This window comes from Carcharhinus amblyrhynchos, chromosome 9 (assembly GCF_965287045.1).
Source record: "Carcharhinus amblyrhynchos chromosome 9, sCarAmb.v2.hapA, whole genome shotgun sequence".
Lineage (NCBI taxonomy): Eukaryota > Metazoa > Chordata > Chondrichthyes > Carcharhiniformes > Carcharhinidae > Carcharhinus > Carcharhinus amblyrhynchos.
Genome location: NC_137332.1, coordinates 61760438 through 61786023, shown reverse-complemented (window position 1 = coordinate 61786023; position 25586 = coordinate 61760438). Strand labels below are relative to the sequence as shown.

General features: G+C 41.6%; 2 protein-coding genes across 6 annotated transcripts in view; both read left to right on the top strand.

Moving 5' to 3' along the window:
• LOC145347884 (WD repeat-containing protein 47-like) overlaps positions 1-6019 on the top strand; it is a 46484-nt gene extending 40465 nt beyond the window's left edge. For all 3 annotated transcript variants that reach the window (XM_080195834.1, XM_080195832.1, XM_080195833.1), the window contains exons 12-15: positions 1631-1801; positions 3665-3800; positions 4077-4291; positions 4978-6019. In XM_080195834.1, coding sequence (XP_080051960.1) covers positions 1631-1801; positions 3665-3800; positions 4077-4291; positions 4978-5123 — 668 coding nt within the window. In that variant the 3' untranslated portion in view covers positions 5124-6019. The remainder of the gene's footprint in view (positions 1-1630; positions 1802-3664; positions 3801-4076; positions 4292-4977) is intronic.
• Positions 6020-9419: 3400 nt separating this feature from the next.
• The window catches only part of clcc1 (chloride channel CLIC-like 1), a 38034-nt gene continuing 21867 nt past the window's right edge, over positions 9420-25586 (top strand). For 2 of the 3 annotated variants that reach the window (XR_013887868.1, XM_080195828.1), the window contains exons 1-4: positions 9420-9454; positions 17310-17453; positions 19599-19724; positions 25273-25383. Coding sequence is in view for 2 of the 3 variants with exons in the window: in XM_080195828.1 (XP_080051954.1) it covers positions 17319-17453; positions 19599-19724; positions 25273-25383 (372 nt within the window). In the remaining variant the exon portion in view is untranslated. Of the gene's footprint in view, positions 9455-9491; positions 9560-17309; positions 17454-19598; positions 19725-25272; positions 25384-25586 lie in introns of those variants that run through there. The other variant, XM_080195829.1, reaches the window with a different exon arrangement.

Sequence of the window (25586 nt, the reverse complement as noted above, 5' to 3'; positions counted from 1 at the left end):
TTGAACATTTTACTTAGTCAAGTTTTAGAAGTTATCACTGGAGTCTTGTTCAGTTGCTCTCTTGCCTCAATAGAGGAACAAAATTACAATTAGCAGAGGCGGATTTCATTCTGAGATCTGGCTTGCTCGGCATTAACATCTGCTGTGCTTGTAACAAAAACAAGATGCAAGGCAGATTGCTCTTGTTTGTCTATACAGTCATGTAAATCATTTTGGACACCTACCAGGATATATCCAAGGCTAGAAATATCAGCAGGCCTAGCACTATTTGTGGAGAGGGAAATGTATGAAATGTCATAGGCCTGAATATTCTCCTGGCCCAAAACGTAGTTACTTTCTTCAATTAATTGTTTCTCTCTCCACCAATACTGCTGGACCAACATTTAATTTTTATATATAAGAGTTGCAGCATCTCCACAGTGTTTTGCTTTTGCAAATCCAAGAACCTGTTGCACTTTGTTTACAAGATAGGTAATGAGGAAGTTATGCCATCTCTTGGAATCAGTCCTTCAAAAACTGCTCTCATAGTAGCAAGAAGTTAAGGATAACTTGTCAAAGCAATAAAGCCCTGAATGTTCACACTTCAGGATTGCTTTTAAATCTACAATGCGACATCATCAGACTAGTAATCCTATAGAACCTCTTGAATTTTAGGGAATCAATGATGTGGAAAAATTGTATTCTCCATTCAACTGCTGGCTTCCTAGTTAATCTGAGCATGGGGTCAGAATAAGCGTTGTCACATTGAGATCGTACAACATGTCACTGGACATGTCATTTAAGTTTCCTTCGATTTTGGGGAGAAATTATACCATATGCTAAGTAGGAGAGAATATATCAAAAATGCTTTGTTCATTATTAGTGTTTTCCAAAATCTCTACTTTGTTTCGTTTAATTTATTTAGTATTTTAAGTTTTGGTTTGTGGTAGGGAATTTCTGTATTTTAAAGTCTTAAATTAATTAAATATGTTATAAAATTGTTACTTTTGAGTACATTAGAGGGGATAGAGATCTGAAAATGTTTATTTGTTTAGCAAAGTCCAAAATTGTTAGAAGGGCAGAGCAAACTTTTCATTATTTTTATGAGGATATTTGGAAAATTTAAATGGACGTAGAGGCTTGGACATTTGTAACTTTTTTTTCAATGCTTCTCCTTGATCATGGTAGTTCACCTTCAGTTTGATAAATGATGCCACGTATTTATTGCAATGCCAATGCAGTTGTCTAAATATAAGTAGGAAGGGGATTTGTAATGGAATTGGAAATTTGTAGCCACCTTTCCTCCCTGCGAAATACAACAATCAAAAATAACTTTACTTCTGCTGGTTTAGTCACTTTGTAGAAACTAGATAATGCAACATATTTCAATGAAATATTCTTGTTGCTAACTGGGAGGTTATTCTAACCATACATACTAATAGTATTTCTGCATTTGATAAAAGTATATTAAACCTGTATGTGCATTGAAAATGTACTGAATGACATCCACACATTGCAAAATGTTCCCATGATTAATGACATTTACTTGTCTGAGAAGTTAAGAATAACTTGCCAAAGCAATAAATCACATTATGTTGGTTGGTTGCAAGAAGGATAAAAATCTAAATCGGTCGATGTTTTTGTTTTACAGGTCCTGATTTGGAGTTCAGCATGCATGATGGTACAATTCGGGATCTTGCTTTCATGGAGGGCCCAGAGAGTGGTGGAGCGATCTTAATCAGTGCTGGAGCTGGAGATTGTAATATTTACACTACAGACTGTCAACGAGGCCAGGGATTACATGCACTCAGTGGACATACTGGTATGAAAATGATTTAAAAACCTCAAACTTGATAATGCCTTCATAACTAGAAACAATGGATGTATGGAATATATTGTATTGTTATGGAAAAAGTGGCATGTTTTTTGTAAGTAGATGAAGCATGAATCGATTTATGGATTGTCCATAATGTTGCTATTTAGTGGGATCTTGACTGATCCTCAACCTCAACTTCTTTCTGCCTAATCCTCATATCCCTCGATTGCTGTGGATTCGAAACTCTTATCTGTCTCGGTTTTGAATATACTTAACAACTGAACATCCACTGTCCTTTAAGGTTGAGAATTCCAAAGATTCATAACCTGCTGAATAAAGAAATTTGACTCAACCTAGCCTTGGATAGTTTTAAATGATCTTGAGATTATGTTCCTTCGTTATAGACTCTCCAGCTGGGGAAACAACATCTGCTCTATTAAACACACTCAGAAAGCTGAATATTTCAATGCGGTCACTTAATTTTTCTAAACTCCAGAGAATAGAGGATCATTCTACTTAAACTCTCACCATCCCATCTCAGGAATAAATCTTGTAAAATATACCTCCCTATGTTCCTAATGTGTCCTTCATAGGTTATGATCACGCTGTGTTGAAGTTTTTTTTTGCTAGAAGAAGACATGGCGTAATTTCAGTTTACACAATTAATGAGCCATGGACTTCAGATTAGGACAGGCCCTATTTGGACAGGAGGATGGATAAATTAAAAAAACCCATCCAGAGTGTCTTTCTTAAGTATTCAATATTTAGTGATTTTTAAAAACATAATTATGCATAATTTTTTTAAAAAAAACTTGCCATTATCATGTGACATTTGTAAGTTTCACTGTATCAGAGCTGTATGTTTTTTATGAACTTTAGGAAGTCCTGGCAGTTTTTAAGATGTGGCTAACTCGTAATAAAAAGGCTAATAGACTGTAATCTCCATCGTACCATTTGGCTTGTAAACATTCAACATTCAGTTATGGGGCATTCTACTTCATCATATCTCTATATTGTGGGGAGTTTTTGGGTTTTCCTGACTGCAAGACCAGTATGTGGGATATCTCTCGCATGTTATTGGACATTGTTGATTAAATTTTGACAAAACCTAGGATATTGTTTTCAGAAAATTAGTTTAAGAAGCAGAGATTAGGTAGCTCAGCTAGATCCTCTCTTACATAATTTCCTATGGTTCCTTACTACATAAGTGATGTCTGAATAATAAAGAAAATAGAATATTTGCCTTGTACTGTCTTTATCATTGGTTGGATTATAGTTGCCCATGATTCACCCTTGTTTAGATCACTGCTTATGGTTCTGGAGTAAAGTCCAACTTAGCATACTGTTGGTAGAAGAAAAATAATTTGATTATTACACAGGCGTATGCTGAAGGGGGTAGTGACATTCGGGCAGAAAAATGTAATTGGGATAAAGAAAACAGCTTTTTTTCAGTTTTCAAGAACTGAAAAGTTAATGTTACTGGCTAAGTGGTCTGTCTGTATCATTTCCAGCTCTGGTTAGCCAATATACAAAGGGATGAACCAACCATGTTCCTCCAACCTTTGATGACATTTGAGGCTGAAGTGTGTTTTATTTCTTAAAGGAATGTTCATTTATTTCTTAATAATCAAGCTTAAGATGAGGTCTAATGCCTTTCCTCATCAGCTTTGATCTTGTATGTCTCTCTTATGGGGACCGTGAATTGGATTCAGTTTGATTTTGGAGCAAGCAAGGAGATAGATTCAGGCTTGCCCAGCCCACTCCATGCAGTGACTTCATAACTTTAAGAATGGAGTAAAACATTTTTTTTTAAATGTCCTTTAATGACGTGGAGAATTTTGGACATTGGTGTTAATTTTGGCATTTCAGGTCATATTCTAGCACTGTATACTTGGGGAGGATGGATGATTGCATCAGGCTCACAAGACAAGACTGTAAGATTCTGGGATCTGAGAGTACCAAGTTGTGTTCGTGTTGTTGGAACAGCATTTCATGGATCAGGTAGGTGTAGGTCTTTTGGTGAATAATTTTCACATTGAATATCATTTGTACTGCTTTCAGCTGAAAAGCCAATCTGGTGCTCACATAACGCCACGTCTAGTGCTGCACCTCCTTTAGAATTCTACCCTTTAGTTTATATTGCCCTCTAAATCTTCCTACCACAAGATAGCACTTTGCACTTTTCTGTGTTAAATTTAATCATATGAGAGCCAATTAAACTTTCAGTCTCGGTAGTATGTACCACTGTTGAATCATTGTATGACTTTCATTACACAGGTAGCGCTGTTGCTTCTGTGGCTGTAGATCCAAGTGGACGACTCCTAGCCACAGGTCAGGAGGATTCTAGCTGCATGCTTTATGATATCCGAGGAGGGAGAGTGGTACAAATTTACCAACCACACGGTAGTGACGTACGTTCAGTGCGGTTCTCTCCAGGCGCTTACTACCTTCTTACAGGATCTTATGACACTACTGTGAAAGTAACCGACTTACGAGGTAAAATAAGTTGAGACTATTTTATAATGGTATGTTGCTTTTCATCTTAAACTGTTGGAAACATTGTGAAGTTTTCAACATTTTTATTCACCTCTATTTTTTCACTCGCAGCTATTCCCTAAGGTTAGTGCGTTCTACTTTGGGAAGTGAAGTTACTTGGCAGATGACAGCAAACATCCAGCACTTCAGCTTAACGTCATTCTTGGATATGTGCACTAGCAAATGTTAACAAGCTTATTGACTGTAGGGCCATCACAGCCAAGCTGAGCCTTCATGCTTGTTCAGCATTCACTTCTATGTATTCAAATACAAGTAACAAACAAGGATCAGGAATTAACTGACTCACCATGATTGGCACTAGCTAACATAAGCTAGGAACTGACAATGGCACCATTCTGGATCATGTGGTTCATTTGTCAGTCTGGTGCGCCTTGGGAGTCCAGATATCCACTTTCATGCATTTCTTCTAGCTTAAAATTACTTTAATTTACTTCAGAGTATTCTCCTATATTGATTACATGTACTTAGAAATATACATGAATTATGAAATTTGGGAGTATGTAACATTTTATTGAAATCAGTCAGCATTTTAGTTATTTACAAGTTCATCTTAATTTGATGCAATTAAATGTTAACACATTTTCTACAGTTACAGACGTTTGTAACCTTTCATTTTCTGCCCATAGGAGATCTAATAAAACCACTTCCTACAACAGTAGTATCTAAGCACAAGGACAAAGTTATACAGTGTAGATGGCACACTGAGGATCTTTCTTTCTTATCTTCATCTGCTGACAGGACGGTAACCCTCTGGACTTACAACAGCAGTTGACTAATTGATGCCAATGCAGACAAAGCACAATTGTAATTGTAATCGAAGAGTTGAAATTTATTGGCATCACTGTGTATGTAATTGACCAGTAGAACGTATGAGACAGCAAAGGTCAATGTGTTGCTGTTAAGCTAAGTGGAACTGCTGTCTGTGTTTGTATTATTATGCTGTGCTTGGGTCTTCCACATGTGATCATGCTGTCACTGCGCTCTGTCGCCAAATGTACATGATGACTGAATTAACTGAGGCATTTAGTATTTATGGCATTCCTTATTCATTGTGCCAGTATCTAATGTAGAAAGCTGGCTGAGTATTATAGATCAAATTATTGATTGTGTATGTTAATTTTACAATAAATCAAAGCAAATATTCATTAAATCAAACAAAACAGGATTTGTTCTGATGTAGGAAGTATTAAAGCTAGCCATTTGATAGCACAAGATGGTGATGCGCATCTGTCGGATGCAGAACATTTCAGACATGGATGCTTTGCTTTTATACTTCCTGTAGCATGGCTTTTCACTGTGTGTGCATGGGTAATATTAGTACAGTGTTTACAGAAAGGCCCGTGAAGTCTAATAAATGCTTGTGTTCTTGCATTTACAAAGTTTTAAATAACTTGTGAATTGTTATTTTTTCTGTTTGTATATGTAATACTTTATTTTCTATTGTACAGTTTAGTTTAATATAAATTCTGAAGTATTGGGTTCATTAATATTTAACTTGCATATTTGTGTTTTGGTTACAAGGAACCAGAGGATATATCCTATGCACCATATTTAGTAGTTTTTTTTCTAACCCTTGTAATGATTGAAAATGTAATGAGAATTATGAAGTGTGATCGTGCGGTGTTTTCTCAATAAAAACATTTATTTAATGAAGAACGTAAAATAAATTTGTTTCATACCAAGATTGCAAGCCAATGGCTGTTTTGATTTGTGTCAGTTCATCAATTGTGATATTGTTTACAGACAATTGTACACTTTCTTTTTTGAAACTGTTTTTGTTTCCTATCCAAATTCTTTGTCCTTCACATTTTCTCTGTGTAGTGCTCATTCACTTGTCATATGTATCTCTCCCTCCTATTCTTTTTCGCAAGTCTCTGCTTCACACAGTCCTCACTATGTGCCCCTCACACATTCATTTGCTGATTATTTTAAAACAAAAGTGAAAGCTCTGACTGCACGTCATAGAGCTGGATTTTTTGGAACTTAATCTGTACCTCCTGATTCTTGTTCTGGAATCATGAAGTGAGGCCAGGGCAGTTATTTTCTAGTAGTTTGAAAATGTGAATTCAGTGTGAGTCATCTGAAGACAAAGAAAAGGCCTTAAAAAGGATGGAATTATAAAACTAAAGTGCAAATTTGTGTGCAGTAGATACTTCTACCTTTCCTGACAATCTCAGACTGAATTGCGCTATTTGCAGGTGTTAGCCATCATTCAATTGAGCTCTACCTTTCAACCTCGCGTTCTTTCCATCTCGAGACTTGCAACTCTAACATGCTCCATATTTACCAATGGAAATCCTTTACGTGAATAAAAGCAAATTACTGCCAATACAGGAATCTGAAACCAAAACAGAAAATGCTGGAAAATCTCCTTTTTCCTCTACTGTGGATTCCCAACCACAGTTGTCAACAGGGCCCTCAACAGCGTGCCGTCCATTTCCTATGCCATGATTCTCACCCCTTCCCCCCCGCCACCCAGAACAAGGATAGAGACCCCCTTGTTCTCACATTTCACCCTGCCAGTCTCCACATGCAAAGCACAATCTTTCACCATTTTTACCAACTCCAGTGTGATGCCACCACCAAGCATATCTTCCTTTCACTCCCTCTGTCAGCATTCAACAGACTGTTCCCTCCGAGATCACCTAGTCCATCCTCCACTATACCCAACACCTCTCCCGTTACTCATGGCACCTTCCCATGCAATCGCAGAAGGTGTAACACCTGTCCCTTTACCTCTTCTATGCTTACCATCCAAGGTCCAAAACACTCCAGGTTAAGCAGCATTTCACTTGCACCTCTTTAAATTTGGTGTATTGCATTTGCTGCTCCCAATGTGATCTCCTCTGAGACCAAGCATAGACTGGGTGATTGCTTTGCTGAGCATCTTCGGTCTGTGCGCAATCAGGACCCTGACCACCTGGCTGCTTGTCATTTTAACACATGATCCTGCTCCCATGCTCACATGTCTGCCCTTGGCTTGCAGCAATGTTCCAGTGAAGCTTAATGCAAACTGGAGGGACAGCATCTCATATTCCGGCTATGCACTTTACAGCTTTCTGGTCTCAACGTCAAATTCAACAACTTCAGGTGATTTACTCTACCCCACCTAGGCCCCCTTTGTTTTCATTTTTTTTACTGTTCTCTAACTTTTATTTCTTCATTGTCTTTCATTTTTCTTTCTCCCCACTTTGTTCCCCTTCCCTTATCTTTTCTTCCCCCTCCCGCTTCCCTTTATTTATATTCTACCTCTGTCCCATCTAAACTCCCCCCTCCCAATCTTCATCTGTCACGGTTTACAGCTTTTTTTTGCCATTTGGCTATCCACACCCTTTATTCTCTCTGTGGACAGCTGTGACTCACCTTTCATTCCCTCACCCTGCAGTACTTTCTATGCTTTTTAGCTTTGACAAAAGGTCATCTGGACTCAACATCAGCTCTTTCCTTACAGCTGCTGCCAGATCTGCTGAGATTTACCAACATTTCCTCTTTGAAATCTTTTACATCTTTGATTTGTCTAAATCAATTACACTAATGCTCATTTTGATGATCGTTCATCTGCCATCCTCCTATCCTTGTTGACAGGAGTTTACCCAACAAATTAAATTCAAGAAGTTATCCTTGCCTTTAAATCCTTCTGTGGCTTCGTCCCACGATTCCTGCAATCCACTCTATTCCTTAATCCCTTTCTGAATGTTGTATTCCTTTAACTTCTGTGTGGATGCAGATAATCCAGTCGTATCAGCTAAATAAGTTAATTTCAACAACTAATTCAACGTGCTAGCATTAAAGATTGTATCCTGTGACTCTGCAGCAACTTCTATCCAGGGTGGCAATAATACATTGCGAACTGGGATACTTGTTTGGCTCATGCAGTGTTCTGTAAAAACAAGAGGTGTTTGCAAAATTTGGGATACTAGTCATCCTAACACAATCTGCAGTGTATTCCAAGAGAGAGGGATTTAAACAAATGTCATCAACATCACCCTCCCTCCAGTGCCAAGGCTGAGAATGCTGTCAAGACTTCATAAATTTCAGTGAGTCAAGAGTTTCAAGATCCTATGAGATTGATGTAATACTCTGAATGAAAGTGCAGAAACCCTGACTTGGGACGTGGGACGATAACTACAGTCTCTATTCGATTGAGGGATAACATTGGTCTGCTAATGCGCATGGAGATACTATGACACCTATTTGTGCTGCAATGTAGATGAAGTTCCTCGCCTGTGTGCAAGATGCACGAGTGGTGAGTTCTAGAAATCCCAAATATCTTTTGAGTTATCCAATATTTCCAAAGCAAATAACAATGCAAAGACTTCCGGGTGTTGTAAGCCAGATGCAATTGGATAATTTCAAATCTGGTACACATAGCATCGGAGTTCGTATTGGTTGAAGGATATTTTGATTTTTATTGCCAATGTTTGTGATTGTTCTGTTTTGGTTACGTTTAAGTTTCTTTGGAGGGAGGGGGGAGCTGTTGAGCTCTGATACGTTACGTTTTTCTTTTGAAGGGAAAGCTGCGTGACTATACCTATTTAAACAGCTATTAGCAAACCTTCTGCTTTGTGAACTTCACTTTTAAATATTCCTAAACACTGTCTGTTCACCAAGTTGTTGATCATGTCCTTTCTGTTTTTTTTCACTCACAGTTGGGCAGGGCCATATTGGGCCCAAAACAGAAAATACTGGAAAATCTCAGCAGGTCTGATAGCATCTGTGGGGAGTGAACGTTCAGAGTTTGGATGATCTTTCGAAGGGTCTATTCTCAGACCTGCTGAGATTTTACAGCATTTCTTATTTTTGTTTCAGATTCCAGTAGTCGGGGTAATTTGCTTTTATCTTACGGCCTCATTGGGACCTTTATGTTGATGCTACACTCTGCAAGTTGTTGTGCGCTGTGACAGTGTCACTAAAACACAAGGCAGAGAGAGTAAGTACACTTGCGTCTAACTCAGGTTCCTCGCTGCTTTGCGCAAGGATGGAAGGATAACAGCAGTGCGGCTGTGCAGACAGCGGGACTACAACTCCCAGAATACGCCTGGCTCCGGAAGTGACGCACTCCCCCTGCGGCGGAGTTCGAGCCCGGAGTCCGGGAGAGTGGAGGTACCAGTTGTCGGCCTTTGTTTGGAGGTCTCGGTTTCGGTGCATCGCTGTGTAAACCATTTAAACGTGTGTGGGGAGGGCGACATAACCGAGCGGCTTGTGTTGGTAAATCATAGGCACAGCACAAAAGAGCAGCAGCCGCTGGACAGGCCCAGGGGGCAGAGATGCCATGCGCGAGCGTGGCGGGCGAGGGGGCGCGCGCGATGAGGGTGGGGAGGGAGGGAGGGAGGGGGGGCGCGAGGGTGAGCGCGCGCGAAGCGGTGTGGGTGAGGGGGAGCCCAGGGGTTTGGGGGAATGCAGGTACTGGGCGCTATTCAAATGTTGTAGTTCAATTAGTAAAACTTAATAAATCATAGAATCCTACAGTGTAGGAGGCCATTCAGAAGGAGGTCGTGAATGTTGCCCAATCCATCACTGAAACCAGTCTCCCATCCATTGACTCAGTCTACACTTCCCACTGCCTCTGTGAAGCAGCCATCATAATTAAGGACCCCGTGCACCCAGGACATTCTCTCTTCCACCTCCTTCCTACAGGAAAAAATCTGAGGTCATGTACCAACCGACTCAAGAATAGCGTCCTCCCTGCTGCAGTCTGATTTTGAATAGGCTTACCTTGCATTAAGTTGATCTTTCTCTGCACCCTAGCTATGACTGTAATACTACATTCTGCACTCTCTTGTTTCCTTCTTTACGAGTGGTATGTTTTGTCTGTATAACGCAGAAGAAACAATACTTATCACTATGTTAATATATGTAACAATAATGAACCAAAATCAAATAATTGGGCCCATTGAGTCTGCACCGACCACAATCCCACTCAGGCCCTATCCCCATACATTTATCTAACTAGTCCAAATAAAGGGCAATTTAGCATAGCCAATCCACCTAACCCGCACATTTTTGTGCTGTGGGAGGAAACCGGAGCACCCGAAGGAAACTCACGCAGACACAGGGAAATCGTGCACACTCCACGCGGTGACCGGAGGCCGGAATTGAATTCAGGTCCCTGGCGCCGTGAGGCAGCAGTGCTAACCACTGTGCCTCCGTGCTGCCCTGTTGTTCATCCACTGTCGTTGATGAGGACCTCGACACCATTACTCATTTTGAGGCTGGTTGCGGTGTGTCCAAAGATGACCAATCAGGCCAATTTGGGCACAGAAGGTCCTGGCCCATATTGGACAGACTTGTGTAGACACTATAATTGTTGCGCTGGTGACTCTGGACTTGCACGGCTTGCGCTTAAGTTGCGCTTCAGCAGTACACCTTGCTTTGTAAGCTTGACAGCCTTTGTGGATGAAGCAGATGCGTAAACTGCCACGTAGGGCAGTTTTGTGCCAGTGTTCCCCAGGTGGTCGTATCAGTGTCAAGCGACTTCAGGGAGGCCTTGATTGTGTCTTTGAAACGTTTCTTCTGACCTCCATGTGATTGTCTTCTAGCAGAGAGTTCCCCAAAAAGGAGCTGCTTGGGTATACGCTCATCTGACATACGGATGTCGTGACCTGCCCACCAGGTCCGCGCTCTCATCAGCAGTGTGTAGACTTGCTCTAGAGAGAACTTCAGTGTCTGGTATTTTACGCATCTGGTAACAAGACAATATTCTGCGAAGGCAAGTCATGTGGAAATGATTGAGCTGTCTTGCATACCGTCGATACACAGTGCATGTTTCACAGGCATACAGGAGGGTAGTGAGTATCGCGGCGCTGTAGACCTTCAGTTTTGTTGTTGGGCTGATTCCTCGACATTCCCATACAGTGGAGCGCAGTCTATGGAAAGCAGAACTTGCCTTTGCTATTCTGCAGTTAACTTCTGTATCAGTAGTCACTGCTTGGGAGAAGGTGCTGCCAAGATAAGTGAACTGGTCCACTGCCTGTAGTTTCTGCACTTCGATTGTGATTATGGGTTCTGTGTACAGTGCATGAGGAGCAGGCTGGTGCATGAGGAGCAGGCTGGTGCATGACTTCTGTCTTTTTAATGTTGATGGTGAGTCCAAAGTTGTCACATGCCGTGGAAAATTTGTCCATACTGATTTGCATCTCTGGTTCTGAGCCAGCACACAGGGCGCAGTCATCGGCAAAGAGGATATCTGTCAGAACAGTCTTTTTCACTTTGGTAGTAGCTTGAAGTCTCCTCAGATTGAAGAGCTTCCCATCCGCTCTGTACTTGAGGCTGATTCCAGCAACACTGTCCTGGAAGGCATCATTCAGCATGGCAGTAAACATCATGCTGAACAATGTGGGTGCAAGCACACAGCCCTGTTTGATGCCATTGGTGACTGGGAATGCCTCAGAGGATTCTCTGCCATCCAGTACACTGGTCATCATGGAACAGGCGTACCATCTGAATGAATTTGGGGGAGCAGCCGAACTTTGACACGATCCTCCACAGGCCTTGTCGGCTTACGGTGTCAAAGGCTTTCGCAAGGTCAACAAAGGTTGTGTACAGCTCGCGATTCTGCTCCTGACACTTCCGAAGTTGGCGCGCAGCAAAAATCATGTCAGTAGTCCCACCACCTTTACGGAAGCTACACTGTGACTCTGGAAGCAGGCCCAGCTCCAGATGAGTGACCAGACTATTTAGCAGGACTCTCGATGGAGATCAGTGAGATTCCTTGGTGGTTGTCGCATACTTGCTGATTGCCCTTCCTCTTGTAGAGGTGTACGATGGAAGCATCTTTAAGTTCCTGAGGAATGGATCCTTGCTTTCAAAAGGACTGGAACAACTGGGTGAGCTTCTCGATAAGTGCAGGACCAGCAGCTTTATAGATCTCTGCGGGTATAGCGTCTGCCCCTGGGGCTTTGCCACTGGATTGCTGGCTGATGGCTTTCGTGACTTCAGCTACTACCGGTGGGTTATCCATGGCGCTGTTGATATCAACCTGTGGAAACCTGTCTATTGCCTCATCCTTAATAGATGACGGTCGGGTGAGGACAGCTTCAAAGTGTTGGAGCACTTCCGAGAGATTGAGGCCCATGGAGAGTGTTGAGGGCTTCATAGAACCGTTTCAAGTTGTTTCTGTCAGCGTATCCCGTATTTCATCTGCCTTGGCGCTCAGCCAGGCATCTTGCATTGTACGCAGTTTATTCTGAACTGTCCTGCGAGCACTGGTAAAAGCATTTTTCTTGGCAGCTGAAGATGGGTCGTTCTGACAGGCCCGATGAAGATGGTGCTTTTCAAGTAGAGCCTGTATCTCCTCCTCATTCTCATCGAACCAATCATGCTGCTTGCGGGTAGAGGGCCTGAGCATCTTCAGCGTAGATGTATGGACAGCATCCCTGAAGCGTTCCCAGTTATCCTCAGCGCTGCCTGCGAGGTGTAGGTCAGCAAGCTTGATTCCTAAGTCTTAATGCTGAAGCTATGCTGGGGTTCTTTAACTTGGCCGCATTGTTTCTTTTCATAACCTTGCTTCCTTGTGATTGCATCTTGGGTCTGATGTGGAGACAATAAGTATGTGATCTATCCAGCAGTCAGCACCACACATGGCCTTGGTTACTCTGACATCCTGCCTGTCTTTTCTCCTGACAATGACATAGTCGATAAGATGCCAATGCTTAGAGCGGGGGTGCTTCCAGGAGGTCTTGTTATGGGTAGGCAGATGGAAGGTTGTGTTGGTGATGAGGCGGTCGTGTGCTGCACAGGTCTTCAGTAAGAGTAGGCCATTACTGTTGCACTTGCCCACTCCATGCCTCCCAATGACTCCCTGCCAGATTGCAGTCACATCCTACTCTTGCATTGAAATCGCCAAGCAAGATCAGCTCGTCGGTATTGCTCACTGCTGATAGTAGGGAGTCTAGTTCTTCATAGAATTTGTCTTTCATCTCATCCGGATTGTTCATTGTGGGGGCATAGGCGCTGATCAGGGTGGCTTGACTTCTGTTATGTCATAAGCTGGTCATTCACACCCTTGGTAGACTATCAAGTTTCTGAACAAGGTGACTCCTGACGGCGAATCCAATTCCAGCATCACGATACTCAGCGCTGCCACGACCGCTCCAGAAAAAAATGTATCCACCTCCAGTTTCAATCAACTGACCTACGTTGGCAAGACCAGTTTTGCTCAGGGCTGCAGCATAAATGTATCTTGGAAGCTCTCTGGCAACTAAGGCTTTTCTTTCCGGTCTGTCTGCTGTCCAAAACTGTGCGCACGTTCCAGGTGCCAATGATGAGTGGTGTCAGCTTGTGTTTTATTTTGTTTGTTCGACCGCAAGATGGGATCCCTGCCAGCCATGGTAATCTGGCCAGGGTGTAGTGAAGCAGGCAATATTTAGGGTACCTTTTCTAGCCCCTTCCTCATTCTGTGGAGGTAAGCAGTGTATTCCTGAAGATGATTGCTCAGTCGCCCAGGTAGACGCCAGTTTCCACTGCTGCTTTGGTCAGCGGAAAATGACCATTAGACCTGAGCCGCCTGTGTGCAGGTCTGTGACTACAGCTCCCAGTGTATCCACACCTGCTGCTTCGTCGCTCGCCCATCGCCGCAGGACTTCAAGGGTTGAACAGGATACGTGATGACAGTGGTGTCGAAACAAGCGCTTGATTTGGATTAAAGTGAGGGAGAGTTGCGCAGCATCAGCCTCACTCTTCCCAATTCCCATCTAGATCCAGTGGCAAGACAAGAGTCAAGATGGCTGGAGGTGGGACTAGGTGCAGTGGATGACCAGGACGTCTTCTGTGTCTTGTCCTGCTCTTCACGTTCCATGATGCTTGCAGAGACCGCCACCTTGATCGTTGGACCTTCCATTGGTCTCGTCCGCTCAATCTGCCAGACCCCGTCTTCACACGCTGAGATAGACATCTCCCTATCTCACCGAGGATTGAGACCCATCGGCTACCCTCACCTGGTTTAGCCGGCTTGTCGAGGCTGTTGCCCAGGGTGTGGCCGCTGTTCCATGCAAACAGCTACGGGGAGCCACGAGGGAGAGCTGAGTGCCAGGTGGGGACAAAACATGGAGGAACCGCCCTAAAAGGACGCAACATGTTCCCCCACCAAAGATACTACTCCTCTCTGACACCTCGTACATTTCATGCTGCCCTAAATTTGGTTAAATACAGTACATGCACTTGCAATACATTTACACTGTTAAATGTTTTCTGATGTTTACAGCCTGGTGATTTTACACTGGTTCCAGTTGTAAGATTACTATGGCAGGAGGAGCCTAAACTGATCATTCTCTGTTGAGCACACTTCACAGAATCACAGATACTACAGTGCAGAGGAGGCCCTTCGGCCCATCGAATCTGCACTGATGCATGAAATACTCTGATCTGCCCACCTAATTCCACTTGCCAGCACTTGGGCCATAACCTTGACTGTTACGGCATGCCAGTTACACATCAAAGTACTTCTTAAAGGCTGTGAGGCATCCCTTCTCCACCACCCTCCTAGACAATGCATTCCAGACTATCACCACCCTCTGAGCAAAAATAGTTTTTCCTCAAATCCCTCCAAAACCTCCCACCCCTCACTTTTGCCCCCTTGTAACTGACCCTTCAGTTAAGGGGAACAACAACTCCCTATCCATACTGTCCAGGCCCCTCATAATCTTAAGCACCTCAATCAAGTTCTCCGTCAGTCTCCTCTGCTCCCAAAGAAAATAACCCAAGCCTACCCAACTTCTCTTAATACCTTACGTTTTCTATCCCAGGGAGCATTCTGGAGAATCTCCTCTGCACCCCCTCCAGTGTGGTGACCAGAACTGCACACTGTACTCCAGCTGTGACCTCACAAAGTTCTACAGAGCTCCATCATGACATCTCTGCTTTTGTGATCAAAACCCTGATTGATAAAGGCGAGTGTGCCATATGTCTTTTTCACTACCCTATTTACTTGCCTTTCCAATTTCAGAGATCTGTGGACAAACACGCCAATGTCCTTTTTTTCTTCGGAACTTCCCGGTGTCAGACCTTTCATAATATACTTCCTTGTCAAATTACTCCTTCCAAAATGCATCACCTCAGACTTTCCAGGGTTAAATTCCATCTGCCACTTATCTGCCCATTTAACCATCTCATCTATATTTTCCTGTAACCCAAGACCCTCAACCTCATTGTTAATCACCCGGGTAATCTTTTGTGTCATTGGCAAACTTACTGATCCTCTTCCCCAGAGTCATCACTGTCCTTTATATAAATGACGAACGACAAGAGGTCCAGCACAGATCCCTGTGGTACGCCACTGGTCGCTGGCCTCCAGTCACTGAATCAGCCGCCTGTCACCACCCTCTGTCTCCTACCACTAAGCCAGTTATATATTTGCACAGAATGTGCCGCTGTACATGATCCTGGATCTTGGAATGTGCCTGCCAGTCCTACCAACTTCTCACAGGAAGCTCAAAAAGCTTTGAGGAGTCTAAAGAGTACCTTTCACTAAACTGATGACAGATGATGTTTGTCTTTGACTTTTCCCGGGGAAGCACAGAGACCTCTGTTAGACAGCTGTTTGGGACGAGCAAACAAAACATTGCATCCCTTTCCAGACATCCTCTGCAAATGTGCATTCCGAAAGGATATAGAAATTAGAAGCAGGAATAGGCCATTCAGCTCTTTGAGCTTGCTCCACCATTCATTTTGATCATAACTGATCATCAGATTCAGTATAATGATCCCCCTATGGGCAATGGTTATTTTCGTACTGCAGCCAACTGGAGGACAGCTGGCAAAAACACTGAGATTGGATGTGCCTGAAGGTTCTGATGAGCAGTGCCTTTCTCACTACTCGTCAAGCTACATCCTGGTGCGTATTTGGAAGTTTGTGACTGACTCAATGAGATTTGCTGTCTTTTTCTGCAGAACCTCGTGGATCTAAATTTGTGGTCAAAGCTGTTTTTTGACAGAACTTTTGCAAGAGGAGCAAGTCATATGACACTGTCCAACTGAACAGAATGTTCTGTAGCAACTGAACAGTGTTCATAATGTGGCCATACTCATCCTTCAAAACATAACGATGGACAGAACATTGATAACTTAGTGGTACTTGGTGCTTGTATACCAAGGATCTATGATGCAGCCACATACAAAGATGGTCATCAGAATGAGAGTGATGTTGGACATATTTATACTCTCTCTTGTCAAGGAACATGGTCCTTTCAGTGAATCTGCAGAAACCATGCATCCCAAATCAAAGCGTAAAAACTCTTAAGGAATGTGCTCAGCAGTTGGCAGTTATTACTTGGTTAATAGGGTACTTTGTCTTGACTGACTGGACTTAATTTTCTGTGTCAATTTTAATTCATAACTATTGTGCAAATAGCAACTTGATACCACTAATTGCATTTCGATTATGACCCAGTCAACTATTTAAAAGCTAATTGGAGGAGTGATTAATCTTGGACAACAACTTTTCGTTATCTGTGTATCAGATCACGCCTGATGTTGCTGTAGCATTTGCACATAAAATACAATGTGTCATAAGCCTCAGTGTTATTTTGGCAACTAATTCTAGGCCATTAACTTCACTTGTTGACTGACTGCTGAGTGATCGCAACAATTTCTATTTTTGTTTCAGATTTTTAGCATCTACAGTTTTTTTGCTTGTGGATTTAATTTTATTTTGCAGTTTTATAGCTGGAATGTGACTTGCCACCGGCTAGTCAGTGGGGCAGAATAAGATGCCACCGGATCACAAAATAACAGTTGAAGCAAAGAAAATCACATGGTGATGTTTCTTCCTCTCACCAATGAAAGAACAATCAAAATGCCCCCAAATGCTTTATTGCCAATGAAGCATAGTGTTTGGAAAATGAACAGCCAATTTTGCATGTTTTCATCCTTCATATTCTATACTGCATATTTGTTAAGTCAAAACCTGCAGCATATGCTGATGTACTTTCAATAATTTTGCCATGTTTATGTCATGCCTTAGATTTGAATCATGTTCATGCCTTGGTTGATATTTGAAGCTCTGCTGGTAGTGAATGGGCTACAAGTTGACGACGATGAGTGGATTGATCCAACAGATATGTTGAACTATGATGCTGCAGCTGGTAAAATGAGGAAGCCACAGGAGGTAATTATCTCTAGCAAGCTACGTTGCTGCAGAATTCTAGGACCACATTTTAAGCTCCAAATAATATAAATTAAATAATTAACAAAACATTCATTCCATTCTTTTTGTCTGAGTTGCAACAATGTTGATAATTTTGGCATTTCTAATTTGATAATTTGGCAAGTTCCCCAGCCAGCTTTGACCAACTGTGCTGAAAGCTGTTAAAATTCAGTGACTGCCAACCTTCCATCAGCAAGAGATGATGAGAATGCCGCCTCATAACTTTAGGGAGGTCAGATGAGATCACCTGCCCTTTGGATGACTGAACAAGCCAATTCTGGAAAGACAAAGTCTGCCACAAATGCCATATACAAAATTATGTTCCCTCTAATAATTCAGCTTGTTTCTCGTTCCCCCATTCTCATCCACATAAATATTAGTCACATGATGTCTTCAAACTCTGATTCTAATTTAGCATTTTATAGCCAGTGTAAATTCATTGATTTTACGTTTTCCTTTTAGCTTGACAACATGTAATGGAAGCTCTGAACAGTCAGTTCCAGAACTTATTGGCAGAAACCTGACATGACTCATTCTCTCGTGTCAGGCAAAGGTTCAGTATTTGTGATGCCGAACAGATCTAACAAATGCAAATTCAGAATATTTTTGTGTTGCTATGAAACTATAAATCCATTTAAATTTAATAGTCAAGCATTTTTTGAAACAAAGATGTCGTCAACATGCACCATAAATTATGTCATTTCACCATCAATCTTTCCATTACGAGTTGATCCCAAATTTCCTGGAAAAATAATTTGAATACACAGCAGCAAGCATGTCACAAATCCAAAATTTCAAAAGTAGTTAATTGTTCACCCCATCTGCAGTACTGAAATAAATAAACATACCCATGGCCTGTCATTAGAATTCTTAATTTTAAATCCTTTCACTATGCTGATCACTTTCAGAAAATTGTCTGAGGAAAAACAACTTTGTAGACTGTTACTAGCAGCTAAGAACATAAGAAATAGGAACAGGAGTAGTCCTGCTGTCCTTTCTGAGCGGGAAGAATCTCTCTACCTCTACCCTATCCATCCCTTTCATTACCTTATACGTCTCTATAAGATCCCCTCTCATCCTTCTAAACTCCAACGAGTACAGACCCAGTCTATTTAATCTCTCTTCATAGTCTAACCCCCTCATCTCCAGTATCAGCCTAGTGAACCTCCTCTGCACTCCCTCCAAGGCCAAAATATCCTTGCGCAAGTGCGGCAACCAAAACTGCACACAATACTCCAGCTGTGGCCTCACCAGTACCCTGTACAGTTGCAGCAAGACCTCCCTGCATTTATATTCTATCCCCCTCGCTATAAAGGCCAGCTGCAATGTATCCCATTTTCAGGACTGGTTTATGTTCAGAATTTATTTAGTTACCATTATTTAGACAATAATACCAGTCATTTAAGTTATTTTAAGTGCCTCATGAGTAAAGGAAACCTTGTTTTCATGAATTCTTTGTGTCTGTACTTAAGTGTCCTACGCCAAGTACGGAATATTACATAAGCCTAACACACAAGAACAAGAAAGAAATGTTATGATGAGCATTGAGAATTATTATTTTACTTCATTTTAAACAAATGAATTGAAATATATTTGAGGATCAAATAAATTCTTTTAATAAGTTTGTTCTTTCCCCAAGATCCCCATTTTGGAATGTACACAATGAAAACTTACTTTTGGTGGTGAAATGTTAGCCTATTTTTATTAATATATACATTCACATTGACATGATTCTAAACTGCACCACACCTTTTCTGGTTCTCCCAACCTGAAAATTACATGAGAGCTGCAAATCATTTTACCAGACATTCAAGGGCCCACTTGAACCATTATTCTATCAGTCTAAGTAGCTGCAATGAGCAAACTATATAAACCCAAATCTAGGACAATCTCCATTGCCTTGATTTCAATCAGGGACCGTGGGAATGAGACCATGACTAGTTCTCATGGTTTTGCACAGAACAGTACAGAAATCCCAAGATGTTTGCTTCACTGTCTTTGACTTATTACTAATTCAGTAGTAATCAGCTGGCTGATACTTATATTACATTTTAAAAGGTGTTTTTGAATGTTAAATTAAGCACTTTCCTGTTCATTTCGTTAAAGGCCAGAACTAAGGAGGGAGGTACTGATCCTCTGATTGCTGAGGATTATACAGAAGCTAATCGGGGAAAGGAATTCTGTCCAGATTGTTCCACATGTGATAGACAACTTGAAAATTTACAAAAAAAGGTTAGTAATATAACTTATTTCCTGTTCATTGTAATTGCTATTGCTGTAAATAGATGATCTAGATTAAGGGAACAGGAATGAAAAGACTACAACTGAGTGCAATATGTGTTGCAGGATTGTTGCAAAGACTACCCGTGGAGTAGCAAGTATATTATGAATGCCAACTGAAATACATAAATAAAGCTTAATAATTCCAATTTGTCATTCATAACAAATTCTATTTTAGTTTATATATTCAGAAATAAAACAAAATGAGTCAAAGTGAAAATAAATGGATTGGTGTTTTAAAAAAAGTTTGATTAAACAGTTGCCACTTGCAATGGGGATCTAGAACCTGAATTCTTGAAAGATAGAGTAACAAACACATTCCCTCAAACTCACAAATTTAGTGAATTGTGTTGACTTTAATGACACCTGCAGAAGTGGGTATTCTTCCAAGACAGGCATTACATCTGTATGGCAAGAGGAACATTACAAGAGGTCTACTGCATTTGAACAGTCCATCTGCTGAGTGCAAAATAATATTTCCCTGTCCCTTGACTCGTTTGCAAAATCAGTTCAACAACTCTAGTAGTCCAATTGGATAAGGGGAACCTTATCGTGGTTGTGGAAGTGGGGGAAGGGGCGAGGGTAGAAGTGTGGGAAATGGGTCAGGCATGGTTGAGAGCCCTATGAACACAGTGGGAGGGAATCCTTGGTTGAGGAAATACTGCTGTCCTCTTCTTGAAACTCTGTTGAATATCTACTGTAAATTGAATGAATATCTGTAAATATGTGAAATGTGTATGCTTAAGCGTGTGAGAGAAGGAGAATGCAGTGTAATAATATGTAGCTGCAGAGAACATTAAAACTGTGCATATAATGCACAAATGTCACATTTTCACCAACTGAATGCTGAAGCCTATATGAAGCATCTACTGCACATCATGCCATTATTTACCTGTGTAAATTGCTACATCAATATTCTTCATTTTAGTTTTAGTCATTTGAGCAGTGTAATTGTTTGCTCTGTTCACTAGGTACACAACAAATTTCTAAAATGTCTCTGCAAACTTCATCTTCATCTGACCATAAGCAATGCCTCTGGCAAATTACTTGTATACAATGTGAAAGAGAATTGTGTTATTTGTGAATTAATGTGGATTACCAGCAATAGAACTTTTTTATTCAAATTATTATTGCTGAGAATTGGATGTTGGTGATGAAGGTACATTTATTGTCCTCACTTAATTCTCCTGAAGTAGTGGAGATGGGTTTTCTTGAACTGCCACTGTGTGTGTAATAATGATACCCCCTACAATGGTGTAGAGAATTCCATGATGTTAAGGGCATGAAGAGGCTATTTAAGCATTCAAACATGTTCCACCGTTGAGTGAAATGGTGGCTGAACTCTGTCCAATTTCACCTTTGCCCCATATCCCTTAGCACATTTGGTTAATTACTCCAGTGAAAATGAAGGAACAATGCCAGTGTCCCAAGGCAAAATGGAGTGGCAATTACAGCGAAGTCCCCTTGACAGTGCTGTTCCGTAATCTCTAAACTGTCTGTGCTTTATATGCTTTGTCTGAGGCCAGAACTCTCCATTCACCTGACGAAGAGGGAAACCGCGAAAGCTTGTGAGTCTATTATCAAATAAATCGTTTGGACTAAAACCTGGTGTTGTCAGACTTTTTACTCCCCCGTGGCACAGAATCCAGAAATGGATGGGAGAACAAATGTTTTAATATAAGTCTGTATACAGGCCAGTTGTCTTAATTTGTATTTTGTATTTCTGTAATTCTACAGAAAATAGTAAAACTCTAAATTTAAGAAATAGGAGCAGGAGTAGGCCATCTAGCCCTTCGAGCCTGCCCCGCCATTCAATAAGATCATGGCTGATCTGTCGTGGCTCAGTTCCACATTCCTGCCCTCTCCCCATAACCCTTAATCCCCTCTCTTATCAAAAACCCATCAACCCGCGTCTTAAAAATATTTAGCGAGGTAGCCTCCACCACTTCAACAGGCAGAGAATTCCAGAGATTCACCACCCTTCCCCCCCCCTTTATCTTGAGGCTGTGCCCCCTAGTCCTACTGTCCTTTCTGAGCGGGAAGAGTCTCTCCACCTCTATCCTATCTATCCCATTCATCATCTTATACGTCTCAATGAGATCTCCCCTCATTCTTCTAAACTCTAACGAGTACAAGCCTAGTTTATTCAGCCTCTCCTCATAGCTCAACCCCCTCAACTCTACTAGTCTTTACCCACAAATAGGATATCCTCTCTCTTTATGCTTCATCTACCATAACAATGAAATAGCCTAGTTTTATCTAGAAGTTAGGCTGAAATAATAGAACAAAGAAACCTGCAACTACAGAGAGTAAATTTGTATTGTGAAAGTATTTAAAATGTCCTTTAAGTTAATGTACATATTCTTAGTACTACTGTTAAATCTTTTTATTTTAGCAAAAAATAATAGATATGATGTGCAAAGTCAAATGTTTTTTGCTGGTAATCGTAATGCTCAATAGAAACTAGAAGCAGGAGTAGGCCTTTGAGCTTGCTCCACCATTCATCTTGATCATGGCTGATCATCAAATTCGATATCCTGATCCCTCCTTTCTCCATATTCCTTGATCCCTTTAGTGTAAGAGCCATATCTAATAAATCAAATAACGTTTTGGCCTCAACTACATTCTGTGGTAGTGAATTTCACACATTCACCACCCTCGGGGTGAAGAAATTTCTCCTCACCTCAGTTCTAAAAGGTTTACCCCTGATCCTCAAACTATAGGCCTTGATCTGGACTCCCCCACCAATGGGCACATTCACTGCCCAATCTACTCTGTCTAACCCTGTTAAAATTGTACAAGTTTCCTTTGAGATCCCCCCTCACTCTTCTAAACTCCAGTGAATATAATCCTAACAGACTTAGTCTGTGCTCATATGACACCTGCCATCCCAGGAATCAGCCCGGCAAACCTTCGCTGTGATCCCTCTATAGCGAGGACATCCTTCCTCTGATAAAGGCACCAAAGCTGCACACAATACTTCAAGTGTGGCCTTATACGATTGCAGCAAAACATCCCTATCCCTATACTCAAATCCTCTCGCTATGAAGACCAGCATACTATTTGCCTTCTTTACTGTTTGCTGTATCTGCACACTTACTTTTAGCAACTGATACGTGAGGATTCCATGGTCTCATTGAGTATCCAACTCTCTCAATTTACACCCATTCCAATAATAATATCTCCCTATTATTGCTACCAAAGTGGATAACCTCACATTTGTCCACATTAGTGCAGATGCCCACACACTCAGCTTGTCCAAATCACACTAAAGCATCTCTGCATCCTCTTCACAGCTCACCCTCCCACCCAACTTCGTTATCATCTGCAAATTTGGAGATCACAATACATTCAGTTCCCTCTTTCAAATCATTATATAATGTGAACAGTTGGGGTCCTAGCACAAGTCCCTGCAGAACCCCACTAGTCACTGACTGCCAATCAGACCCATTTATGTCATAAGACATAGGAGCAGAATTAGGCCAATTGGCCCACCGAGTCTGCTCAGTCATTCAGTTATGGCTGATTTTTTTTTTTCATCCCCATTCTCCCCATAACCTCTGATCCCCTTTTCAATCAAGAACCTATCTGTCTCTGTCTTAATGACACTCAATGACCTGGCCTCCACAGCCTTGTGCACCAAAGAATTCCACAGATTCACCACTCTCTGGCTGAAGAAATTCCTCCTTATCTCTGTTTTAAAGGAATGGTCCTTTTAGCCTCAGATTGTGCTGTCTGGTTCCGGTTTTTCTTACTAGTGGAAACATCCTCTCCATGTTCACTCTAGCCAGGCCTCACAGTATCCCGTAAGTTTCAATAAGATCCCCCCTCATCCTTCTAAACTCCAACGAGTACAGACCCAGAGTCCACAACCGTTCCTCATACAACAAGCTTTTCATTCCAGGGATCATTCTTGTGAACCTCCTGTGGACCCTTTCCAAATCCAGCGCATCCTTCCTTAGATATGGGGCCCAAAACTGCTCACAATACTCCAAATGGGGTCTGACTAGAGCGTTGTACAGCCTCAGTAGTACGTCTCTGCTCTTGTATTCTAGCCCTCTCGACAAGAATGCTAACATTGCATTTGCCTTCCTAACTGCTGACTGAACCTGCATGTTAACCTTAAGAGAATCTTGAACAATAATCCCAAATCCCTTTGTGTTTGATTTCCTAAGTATTTTCTCATTTAGAAGATGCCTCCATTTCTCCTTCCAAAGTGCATAACCTCACACTTTTCCACATTATATTCCATCTGCCACTTCTTTACCCGCTCTCCTAACCTGTCCAAGTCCTCCTGCAGCCCTCCTGCTTCCTCAATACCACCTGTCCCTCTAAGTGTCTTTGTATCACGTGCAAACTTAGCAACCATGCCTTCAGTTCCCTCCTCCAAATGTATGTACTGAAAAGTTGTGGTCCCAGCACTGACCCCTGAGGCACACCACTAATCACTAGCTGCCATCCTGAGAAAGACCCCTTTATCCCCACTGTCTGCCTTCTGCCAATCAACCAATTCTCTATCCATGCCATGACACCATGAGCACTTAACTTATTTAACTGTCTCCTATGCAGCACCTTATCAAAGGCCTTCTGGAAATCTAAATAAATCATGTCCACTGACTCTCCTTTATCTAACTTCCTTGTTACCTCCTCTTGACAAAGCCGTGCTGACTCAGTCCTACTTTATCATGCACTTCCAAGTAGTCTGCAATCTCATCTTTAGTAATGGACTCTAAAATCTTGCCAGTGACCAAAGTTAGGCTAACTGGCCTATAATTTCCCATCTGTTGCCTCCTTCCCTTCTTAAACAGCAGTTAGATTAGCTACTTTCCAGACCTCTGGTACCCTCCCTGTCAGAAGTCTCACAACACCAGATTAAAGTCCAACCAATTCATTTGATACTAAACTCACAAGCTTTCGGGGTTTGCCCCTTTGTCAGGTGAATGGAGAGTTGTGGCCTCAGACCAGGCCAGAGCTGAGTTTACTTTCAAATAAATTGGTTGGACTTTAACTTGGTGTTGTGAGACTTCTTACTGTGTTTACCCCAGCCCAACGCCGGCACCTCCACATCATGACCCTCCCTGTCTCCAGTGATTCCTGAAAGATCGCTACCAGTGCCTCCACAATTTCCTCAGCTATCTCTTTTAGAACCCAGGGGTGCAGTCCTCCGGTCCAAGTGATTTATCCATTTTCAGACCTTTCAGTTTCCCCAAAACTCTTTGCCAACTCTTTGCTTCCTATCTGCTAACCAGTTTTCAATCCATCTCAAGACATTACTGCAATCCCGTGTTTTAACTTTACATAGTAGTCTGTTATGCGAGACTTTGTTGAAAGTTTTCTGAAAGTCTAAATAAACCACGTCCATTGACTCTCCTTGGTCAACTCTACTGGTATTGTCGAATGTGAATTAATTTTGACCATTTAAAATATTTTTACATGAACTGAATCATGTAAACATCCTGTGGATCATATTATGAATAACTGTTTTGTTTTATTTTAATAGCTTGAAGCATATGGAAACAAACAGTTGGTTGAATCAACAGAAATCGGTTGCAATCCTGTTTTTAAAAGATACCTGAATAAGCTGCTACTGGAGGCTGGAAAATTAGGTTTGGTAAGTACTCTACTCACAGAATGTTTGATAAGAATTTTTGTTTTTTTCCCCCCATCTACATGTAAGTCAAAATATGAATGAACATATTTGCTATTGAGGTTTCCCATCTTGGTGTCTGCTATGACCTTGGGTTTAGAGAATTCAATCTTGCAAATCCCGGGTTGCAGACAGAAACCAGGGTAAACGTTTTTAAAAATCAAATG